This window comes from Sorex fumeus, unplaced genomic scaffold (assembly GCF_029834395.1).
Source record: "Sorex fumeus unplaced genomic scaffold, SorFum_2.1 ptg000019l, whole genome shotgun sequence".
Lineage (NCBI taxonomy): Eukaryota > Metazoa > Chordata > Mammalia > Eulipotyphla > Soricidae > Sorex > Sorex fumeus.
Window position 1 is genome coordinate 37,615,078 of NW_026606076.1, and position 10,490 is coordinate 37,625,567.

At 61.6% G+C, this 10,490-nt stretch overlaps 1 protein-coding gene across 2 annotated transcripts; it reads left to right on the forward strand.

The window, feature by feature from the left end:
* The first annotated feature begins 6,074 nt into the window (after positions 1–6,074).
* On the forward strand, positions 6,075–10,396 carry CDC34 (cell division cycle 34, ubiqiutin conjugating enzyme). 2 transcript variants are annotated; one of them, XM_056112877.1, is made up of 5 exons: positions 6,077–6,458; positions 8,109–8,195; positions 8,284–8,381; positions 8,545–8,679; positions 9,847–10,396. In XM_056112877.1, the coding sequence occupies exons 1-5, from the start codon at positions 6,282–6,284 to the stop codon at positions 10,052–10,054; spliced, it is 705 nt and encodes a 234-aa protein (XP_055968852.1). In that variant the 5' UTR covers positions 6,077–6,281; the 3' UTR covers positions 10,055–10,396. The 2 variants fall into 2 exon arrangements, with proteins under 2 accessions (XP_055968853.1, XP_055968852.1); XM_056112878.1 differs by lacking the exon at positions 8,109–8,195 and having other exon boundaries at positions 6,075–6,458.
* The last annotated feature ends 94 nt before the right edge of the window (positions 10,397–10,490 follow it).

Genomic DNA, 10,490 nt, shown 5'->3' on the forward strand with positions numbered 1-10,490 from the left:
GGTATGTGCCACCCCCCCCCAAAAAAAAAACAAACAGCAAAAAGAATTTACTGACAAGCAATAGGGGACAGGTAGGAGGAAAAAGAAGGAACCAGGGGCCGGAGGAGCAATAGTATAGTGGGGAGGGTATTTGACTTGCACGTGGTCCACCTGGGTTCTATACCTGGCTTCGGAGCCCTGCCAGGAGTGATTCCCTGAGTGTGGAGCCAGGAGTAACCTGAGCATCACTGGGTGTGGTCCCAAAACAAACCAAAATAAAAACTATTGAACGCTATTATAATCGTAATACCTGTAGTTTAAAACAAATTGCTTTTTAATGAGCAGCTATTATAATCGTAATACCTGCAGTTTAAAACAAATTGCTTTTTTTCTTTTTTATATGGAGGAGTACTACTATTTATTCAGCCAATGATTAGACTGATTGAATTGGGCGTGATCTCCACCTTACTTCCCCCCTTTTTTATAATTTTATTTATTGAATCACCATGAGAGCAGTTACAAAGCTTTTGGGTTTAAGTCTCCTTACACAATGAAACACCCATACCTTCACCAGTGCCCATTTTCCACCACCAAAAACCCCTGTATATCCCCCATCCCACGCCCTCCCCCTACCTGCAGGGCAGATGATTTCCACATTACTCTCTATTTTGATTACATTCAGTATTTCGACACCAGACCCACCATTATTATTTGGGATTTTACCCCAACACTCAGATCTGCCGAAAAGGCAACAGTAGACAATTTGTTTTCTATTGCTGGTTATGAATAACATATTATGCAGTTGTGGCCGAGGGATTTTGGAATTCCTAAATTTTAACAATTAAATCTGGAGGGATTTCTGCCAAAACCTGCTGGGTTCCGAGATTTGTTCCTGAGTCTCTTGGATCATGGCTGTTAAGCAGCTTTAAAAAAAAATTTATTAGTGAAACACCATGAGGTACAGTTGTAGGCTTACAAATATTTGTGCTTGGGTTTCAATTATACAACGATCAAGTACCCATCCCTCCACCACTGCCCATTTTCCACCACCACGGATCCCAGTATCCCTCCCACCACCCCCATTCCCCCCATCCCACCCTGCCTCTGTGACAGGGCATTCCCTTTTGTTCTCTCTCTCCTATTGGGTGTTGTGGTTTGCAAAAGAGGCAATGGGTGACAATCATGTTTGGTCTATAGTCTACTTTCATCATGCTTCTTCCATCCTGGGAGGATCCTCCCAACACCCTTTATTTGGTGCTCCCTTCTCTATCTGAGCTAAGCAGCTTGATCAGGAGCCAGAGAGGCTGTTTGTGGGTGGTGACTCGGGGTCTTGTTGGGGTGGGGAGGAAAGGGCTGGCTCCACCCCCATCCTGTGAGGCCCCGTGTGTCTCGTTATTGTGGGCTCAAACCTGACTGTGCAATGGCCACTTGAGAATGGCAGCCACCAAACCGCCAAGGGGCAGCAGGCGGAGGGACAACACCCTTTCCCCCCTGGGGTGGTCCGGCGCCAATCACCCATTGTGGGGACTGAACTCATCTCTGCCAAAAGCTGCTGGGTTCCAAGATTTGTCTCTGACTCTCTGGGATCATGGCCATTAAGCAGTTCGATCAGGAACCAGAGAGGCCTTGCCTCCAATTATATAGCTGAGCCGGAGTTGGTTTGTGGGTGTGTCTCCCACAAACCAACTTTTGGCTGTTTACTTTCTTGGTAAACTTTACCCCAAGTTTTTGGGGTCTGGCCAAAGGCACAGCAGCAATTATGGGGTATCTGGAAGTCTGAAGGTGCCATCAGGCTGCTGATGCATTCACCTCACAGGTACAGATTGACCTGCTGGAGGCACCATACCCCCGAACAAACTGCTTTTTAATGAGCATCCCACACTGAACCTAAGCCTTGCCAAGCTTTGTCTTTGCTTACACCTGGCAGTGTTTGGGGGCTATGCCCGCTGAGCACTTTGGCTGGCTCCTGATGGTACTCAGGACATGGGGTGCTGGGGATTGAACTTGGGTCTCCTACAGACACCCCAACCTGCTGAGCTGTCCTTTGACCTAGGCTTTGTTTTTCTTCCTCACAATGACTGCTACTGGAACTGTCTCCTTTCCATGACCTCTTACATCCCTGTCTTTTTGAGGACAAGGATGTTTGTTTTGTTCAAATCAAAACAGAGATTTGGCCATGAGTGAATGAATCGTGAGTCACTGATGCAGAGCAAGAAGCCAAGAGACTGTGTAATCACTGCCTAGGGCTGTTAAAGCAACAACAACAAAGTGAGGCCAGGGCGGTAGTCCAGCAGCCAAGGTACCTGACTTGTATGCATCCCACCCAGGTTGGATCCCGCATCCCATAAGTTCCCCCCAGCACTACCAGGAAATCAGGAGTTTTCGAGTGCCGAGCCAGGAGTAACCCCTGAGCACTGCCAGGTACGGTCCCAAAACAAAACAAAAATAACCACAAACCTAAGGGCTTAAAACAACCACACATTGTGGGCTGAAGAGATAGTACAGGCAACAGGTTGATAATTGCCTTGCATGCAACCGAACCCTGTCTGATCCCGGACTCCATATCTATTCCACTGAGCGCCGTCAGGGGTCACTCCTGAGCACAAAGTCAGGAGTAGCCCATCAGTACCACAACATGTGGCCTCCAGAAAAAATAAAACCGGGGGCTGGAGAGATAGCACAGAGGGTAAGGCGTTTGCCTTGCACGCGGCCAACCTGGGTTCGATTCCCAGCATCCCATATGGTCCCCGAGCACCGCCAGGAGTAATCCCTGAGTGCATGAGCCAGGAGCAGGAGTAACCCCCGTGCATCACTGGGTGTGACCCAAAGAGCAAAAAAAAAAAAAAAAAGAAAGAAAAAAGAAAGAAAAGAGATAATACACTAGGTACAATGTATGTCTGCACAGCACGTAGCTGAACTGGGTTTGATACCTGGCACTTCATATGGTCCCCTGAGCCTACCAGGAGAGTCATCTCTGCCCGTAGATCCAGGAATGAGTCCTGCGCACTGCCAGGTGTGACTCAGAGTTCAAACCCAAAAATAGTCTTGTTGTTTTGGGGCCACACCTAGCAGTGCTCAGGGCTTATTCCTGGCTCTGCACTCAGGAATCAATCCTGACGGGCTTGGGGACCACGTGATATGCCGGGGATTGAACCCCGGTCACCCACGTTCAGGGTAAAAACATCCTCCCCACTGTACTATTGCTCCATCCCCCCCGAGACAGGTTCATTCTCTTACTGGAGATTAGGCTTCCTAAATGCAAGATGTCAGCAAGGCAGAATACGTTTGGTTGCCCTTTTCAGCAATGAAATGGGCCAGATACCAAGACCGACCCCCTGCACTCTCTCTCCAGCTCTTAACTCTTAAGACTGTTGATGGGTGAGTTCCACATACTCACTCGTTGCTCTGAATTGGGCAGAGAATGACGCCAAGAGTCAGCAGCCAGAAGATGCGCTATTTCTAGGCTGATACAAATGGGTTCATTCTAGGGACTGGCCTGAGGGAGAAGCTCAGAGACTCTTTTATATAGAAGAGAAGTTGATCCCCCATCCCTGGGCAGTGCTTTCATTTTTCATTGGGAGGGGCCATACCTGGCTGTGCTCAGGGTCTACTCCCAGCTCTGGGTTCAGGGATCACTCCTGGTGGGCCTTGGGGGGCCAAAGAGGATCGAATCTGGTTATTGGTGAACAAGGGAAGTGCCTTCTCCGCTGTGCTATCACTCCGGCCCCTGGGTTTCCCTTTTTAAGACTTTGCTCTGGGGGCCAGAGAGATAGTAAAGAAAATAAGGCACTTGACTTACAGATGACTGACCGGCATTTGAGCATCTGGTACCACTTATGTCTCCCCAAGCACCCACTGGGATCATTCACTGAGCACAGAATCAAGCAGCACTCCTGAGCATCTTGGGGTGTGGCCCCCAAACAAAACAAGAACACAGCCCTAGGGGCCAGAGACAGAACACAAGGGTTTAAGGGTTTGGCTTGCACACACCAAGCCCACTTAGAACCCTGGAACCACCCAGCTCTGCCCCCAACAAAAGTCAGTCAGGTGCAGCCCCGGGAGGTCCCCTGAGCCTCCCCGGTGGGACTCTGGAAGTCCCAGCTGAAGTTCTCGGTTGCAGCGTGTGGGACCCATTAAATCAAGATTGTGGAGGGGCTGGAGCGATAGTACAGCAGGTAGGGCATTTGCCTTGCACTCGGCTGACCCGGGTTCGATTCCCAGCATCCCATATGGTCCCCTGAGCACCGCCAGGAGTAACTCCTGAGTGCATGAGTCAGGAGTGACCCCTGTGCATCGCTGGGTGTGACCCAAAAAGAAAGAAAAAAAGAATCAAGATTGGGGCTGGAGCAATAGCACAGCGGGTAGGGCGTGTTTGCCTTGCATGCGACCGACCCAAGTTTGATACCCAGCATCCCATATGGTCCCCTGAGCACCGCCAGGGGGGTAACTCCTGAGTGTAGAGCCAGGAGTAACCCCGGTGCATTGCCGGATGTGACTCAAAAAGAAAAAAAAAAATCAAGATTGTGGGCTAGACAATACAGTGGGTAGGGCATTTGCTGCCAACCCAGGTTTGATTCCCAGGGAATCAAGCGTAGTTAGGAGTAAGTCCTAAGCACCATCAGGTATGGTCCCAAGCCCCAAAGTTTTAAATTTTATCTTTTTATTTATTTGGTCACACCTAGCAGTGCTCAGGGCTTATTCCTGATTCTGTGCTCAGAGATTCTGGCACGGTTCAGGAGAACCTGAAGTGCAGGGGACTGAACCCGGGTCTGGCTGGACTATCTCCCCGGACCCAGTGCCCGGACTCTTTGCATAAATAAGTAGACACAGTTCTGCCCAGGGCTGTTTCCCAGCCAGCCGCCTCCAGCCGTCCCCCCTCCTTCACATCCTGTTGTCGTTCCTCGGAACAGGGACAGGTTTGCCGGCCTAGACAGCGCTGGGATGAGGTCAAAGGCTGCCGAGGACAGCTGGACGGTTACATCACAGACCGCTGGACACCTTTCAAAGCTACTGCACGCACAGTCGGGAGAGCTCGGGGGGCACCACCACGGGCCCCGGAAGTCCCGTCCACACACCCCTTCCTCTCCGGGGAGCTGGCACCCTGCAGATGGGGAGGGGGGCGTAGTCGCTGCGCCCCCCGGTGCTCCTAACCAGTTGTCCAATCAAGGGTGTGTGGGGGCCAGAACTCTGTCGGGTCGAAGCTCAGGCCGGCATCGGAGGGTGGCCAGTGAGAGAAGAGCCTGGCCAGAGTCAGAGTTCCGCGGAGGGTGGGCTCAGAGGGGGCGGGGACTGAGCCGGGGGGGGGGGCGGGGTTTGCCAGGATGGGTGCCCAAGGGGGCAGCGTTACGGCTTGATCTGTCTCCAACCTAACGGCTTCGTGCCCCTCCGCGCAGGTCTCCAATCTCCCGCTCCCTCTCTGCACCTCCGAGCCCGACCTATTCTCAGTCCCTCTCAGGCTGGGGAAACTGAGGCACCGCTCCATCCAGGACCTCGAAGCTTGCTCGCGCCGCCACCCCCTTCTCGCGAGCAGGGAAACTGAGGCTGGAACTCTCGGGGGGGGAGGGGGATCCCGGCCAGTGTCCCGGCCGCTCCGACGCCTGGGCGCGCCCCGCCCCCCTAGCGCACCAATTCCCCGCCCCCCACCCTGGGGCCCCACCCGCACGGCCGACGTCACAAAAAAGACCCCGCAGCCGGCGGGTCGGGAGCGGGCGGCGCAGCCCAGCCCTGCCCGCCTCCCCGCGCACAGGCGTCCGGGGGGTGCTCGTCCGAGCGGGGGGCGGCCTCGGCCTCCTCCAGGGGGGAGGGAAGCGCCAAGGCGCCTGCGCGCTCGCCCCCTCGCTCCCGGGGTCGCGCTCGGCGGGCGGGGGAGGGGAAACTGCACGTCCCGGCGTGCCCCGCGGGCGGGCGCGCAGGCGCAGTGCGGGCGCGGCGGCGGCGCGCAGGCGCCGTGCGGGCCCCGGTGGCGGCGCGCAGGCGCGGTCGGGGCGCCGGCGCCGGCGCGCAGGCGCAGTGAGGGGCGGGGCGCGGGCCGGGCCGAGCCGAGTGCGGGGCGGGCGGCGGCGCCAGAGCGAGTGGAGCGCTCGGAGTCCCCGGGCGGCGGCGGCGGCGGTGGCGGCGGCGTCGGCGGCGGCGGTGGCGGCGGCGGCGGCGGCGGCGGCAGCGTAGAGGACGAAGGCGGTGGCCCCGGCCCCAGCCCCGGCCCCAGCGGCGCCCTCCCGGGCCCGGCCCCGCGGCCCGGCCCGTCCCGCGCCCCCGCGGCGCTCCCGGCCCCGGGTCCCGCCGCCGCCGCCGCCGCCGCCGCCATGGCCCGGCCGCTGGTGCCCAGCTCGCAGAAGGCGCTTCTGCTGGAGCTCAAGGGTCTGCAGGAGGAGCCGGTGGAGGGCTTCCGGGTGACCCTGGTGGACGAGGGTGACCTGTACAACTGGGAGGTGGCCATCTTCGGGCCCCCCAACACCTACTACGAGGGCGGCTACTTCAAGGTGAGCGCGGGGCCGGGGGCGCGCGGGGCTCGGCTCGAGGGGTCCCCTGGACCCAGCAGCCCCAGCTCGGGCCGGCCAGCGCCGCCGGCCGTTGTCCCCCGCATCCTTGGCAGCCCGGGGGCCGCCCCGCACCCCCGGGTGTGTGTCCGGCTGGCCGGGGCTGCGACCCTGCCGCGTCTGGGGGCGACCCCAGCGCCCCGCCGGCGTCCCCCCGCGGACAAAGCCCCGCGGCCGGCGGCTATTGTCAGGGCGGCGGCGGCGGGGGTCCAACAAAGGCCCGCGTGGGGCCTCGGCTTTGGACCGGCGCTTAGCAACCGGCCAGGCCCTCCGAATTGCCTTGGGCTTCTTCGGGGACCCCGCGCTCTCCGTGCCCCCCCTCTGGGCTGCCCCGCACCGAGGGGACCGGTCGAGTCTGTCCCCGACCCCAGGGGAGTCGCGCCCCGTTCCCCGCGGCGAGCCTGGCTGGCTTCCTTGGGAGGTTCTGCCGAGCAGGTGCCTTTCTGGGGGTGCAACTCGGGGTTCCCAGGGTCCTAGGACTGACTCCGCCTCCTGGATCTTATCCTGGGGCCAGGCCCCCCCCCACACACACACGCACCCCGCTATCCAGCCCACCAAGAGCTGCGCAGCCTGGCCGGGTTCAGACTTGGCCGAGGGATCCCCAGGTGGTGGGCTCCGCTGGGGTCGTTCTGGAGTTGAGGCCCTCCGTTTTCCCGGGAAGAGGGGGGCAGTGGGAGGTGGGGGTGAGGGGCTGGAAACTGCCCCCCAGCCTTCCCGAACCTCCCCCCCCCCAAGAACAAGAATGGAGCCAGAGGGGCTGGAGCGATAGCACAGCGGGTAGGGCGTTTGCCTTGCACGCAGCCGACCCAGGTTCGATTCCCAGCATCCCATATGGTCCCCCGAGCACCGCCAGGGGTAATTCCTGAGTGCAGAGCCAGGAGTAACCCCTGAGCATCGCCAGGTGTGACCCAAAGAGCAAAAAAAACAGAATGGAGCCAGATTCTTGAAGCAGCTCAGCAAACAGCCACCCCCCCCCCCCCACGCACACACACACACACACCCCTGGCTCGTTGGAGCGTTTGGGGGAGCCCTGAAAGACGCCCCACTTTGCTGCCAGACTTCGGAGGAGGGACGTGGGCCGCAAGACGGGCGCCCAGCTGGCGGCGGGGGCTGGTGGCCAGCTTTCTAACGGGCGGATGTGGGGTCACTGCCAGGCTTGCATCGTGTCGGCCTGGGAGGCTGGAGCAGGAGGCAGGGGGCCCGGGGCCTGCTGAGGCCAGGCTGGCGCGAGTGTGGGATTGGCCTCTGGGGTGCTTGTCGCTCTCCGCCCCATCCCGCCCCACCCCCGGAGGCCCCGACCTTCTGGTGCCTGGGGGGGGGGGGCTCCTGTCGCTGGTCGACCTGCTGAGCACGGGGGCGCCCCGTTCCTGGCCCCGCTGATTCATCGCCTCCCTCGGTGGCTGCTGGGAGCCGCATCTGTTCTCCGCTCCCCACGCGGGACCTGGGGCTTCTCCGCGCAGGGCCCTGAGACCCTGGCGGGGTGGGGGTGGGGGGCCTGGCAGCCGACAGGGGGGGGCTCCGTGCCGGTGTGTGCACACGGGGGGGGGAGCCCCGGCCCAGCCGAGCCCCCTGACATCTGCCCTCACCCCCCAGGCACGCCTCAAGTTCCCCATCGACTACCCGTACTCCCCTCCGGCCTTTCGGTTCCTGACCAAGATGTGGCACCCCAACATCTACGAGGTGTGACGGCGCCCCCCTGGGTAGGGATGGGGGGGTGTGCCGGAGGCGGAGGCCGGGTGATGCTGACCTTGCCCTCCTGTGCCCACAGACGGGGGATGTGTGCATCTCCATCCTTCATCCCCCAGTCGATGACCCCCAGAGCGGGGAGCTGCCCTCGGAGCGGTGGAATCCCACCCAGAACGTCAGGTACGGCGAGGGGGGCCCTGGGTGGGGGCTCCCCCCTCCCCGTGGCTCTCCCGCTGTCGTCCCCGATAGATAAGCCAGCACCCCGCCTCCAGACCGCGGAGGGGCTGGGCCTGGGCAGAGCCCAGGACCGGGCGGCGGTGCCATGGCCTGTGCGCTCCCGCAGGACCATCCTCCTCAGCGTCATCTCCCTCCTCAACGAGCCCAACACCTTCTCTCCCGCCAATGTGGATGCCTCGGTCATGTACCGGAAGTGGAAGGAGAGCAAGGGCAAGGACCGGGAGTACACCGACATCATCCGGTGAGGGCCCAGGGCTGCTTCCCGCTCCGTGCGCGGGCCTCCGGCGCCCCCTGAGCAGAGAGTTCCTGTGTGGGCGTGCCTTTGCCCGGCATGGTGGGGGCCTCAACGCCCCGTGCCAGCTCCCCCCCCCACCCCGGCCCCTCCTGGCCTTTCTCGGCACCTGGAGTGACTCCCCGACAGTGTCTGCTCAGCCTGTCACTCTGCCTCCAGGAGCCAGCGGGTGTTGGGGGAGGAAGCACTCCCAGGGCAGAGTGCTCAGGCCTGGCAGGTTCCCACGTGGGTCCCTGAGCACCAGTGGGAGTGGGCCCCCCCACCCCAGCTTTGCTGCTCCAGCCTCCAAAGCTGCCGGGCACCGGGGGGTCCCTGTCCATCACCAGCAGCGGGGCAGCACCTGCTGTTCGCACGGCGCTTCCTCTTGTGGCCTTTGCACGTGGCCCTTACATCCCCCGGAGGATTCTGGAAAGCACTCGTGGGGGTCACGGCTTCGCTTCCCAGCCTGCGGCCACCCACCAGGAACAAACGCAGCCTGCACCCTTGGCGGTGGGGGAGGTGGGCCTTGTCCCCGGTGCAGGGCTGCGTGTGTCCCGGCGGGGCCCCACGATGCCCACACGCCCGGGCCGCTGCCGGGAGCTGGTGCCTCTGCCTCCCGTGGGCCGGCCGGGCTGCTGCTGCACCGGCACTCGCAGCAGAGTCCTCGAAGCCTGCGGGTGGCACGCTCCAAACGGGGCCCTCTCATGCACGCTCCCCACGCTGCGGGCCCGCCGTGGGGGTGTATGGCCCCGTCTTCCCGAGCGGCCCTGCCCACAAGACTAGCTGCCCCAGTTCTTCCCGGCCGCCTCCCACGTGGCACAGACAAGAAGCGGCTATTTTCGTCCCTGGGCTCCCTGGGGCCGCCGTGTATCCGCGTGAGGCTGCGGCGCTGTTTTTCCGGGGCCGGTGCTAGGTGCTGGGTCCCAGCCTGGACACCTGGGGCCTTCGGTGTGGGGGGCTGCCTCCTGCCCCCGTGACCTGGGGTCGCCGTGTCCAGGCCCTCCACGGGGGGCCTCCACACTGCTGACCCCTCGGGCCACTGCCGTGCAGGGGCGGCCCTGGCAAGGCAGACTGTCCTGCGGATCGAGGGGCTCGCGGGTCGGCGAGGGGACACTGATCCCCTGCGTGTGTCCCCAGGAAACAGGTCCTGGGGACCAAGGTGGACGCGGAGAGGGACGGCGTGAAGGTGCCCACCACGCTGGCCGAGTACTGCGTGCAGACCAAGGCCCCGGCGCCCGACGAGGTGTCCGACCTGTTCTACGACGACTATTACGAGGACGGCGAGGCCGAGGCCGACAGCTGCTTCGGGGACGACGAGGACGACTCGGGCGCCGAGGAGTCCTGACAGCCCCGGAGTCCCGACGGCGCCGCCCCGAATAAACTGACGGATCTTACCTCGCCAGGCCCGGCTGTGTGGGCTCGGGGCCCCTGACGCCCAGACTACCTCACGGAGGTGCGTGTGCCCCCCCCCCTTGTCCCTCGGTCTGGCCTCCCCGCACACCCCCACACCCCGGGGCTGGGCCCTCCCGAGGGCCCGGGCGTGGCACGGAGCGGCGGCCTCGCTGGCTGGGCCCCGGCAGGCCCAGAGCCGGATGGCGGCACCGGTGCGCGGGGCTCAAACTCGACCGCCTCTTCTCCGCTTCAGTTTGTTTGGAATCTGAATAAAAGGACTTTGCGAGAAGCAGAAGCTGAACCTCTCCTTGACCCAGCCCGGGGGAGTGCGGGGCTTCTCGGTCCCTCGGGGGCCGGCAGAGCCACGTGCCCCCAGGGTCAGGGCCCGG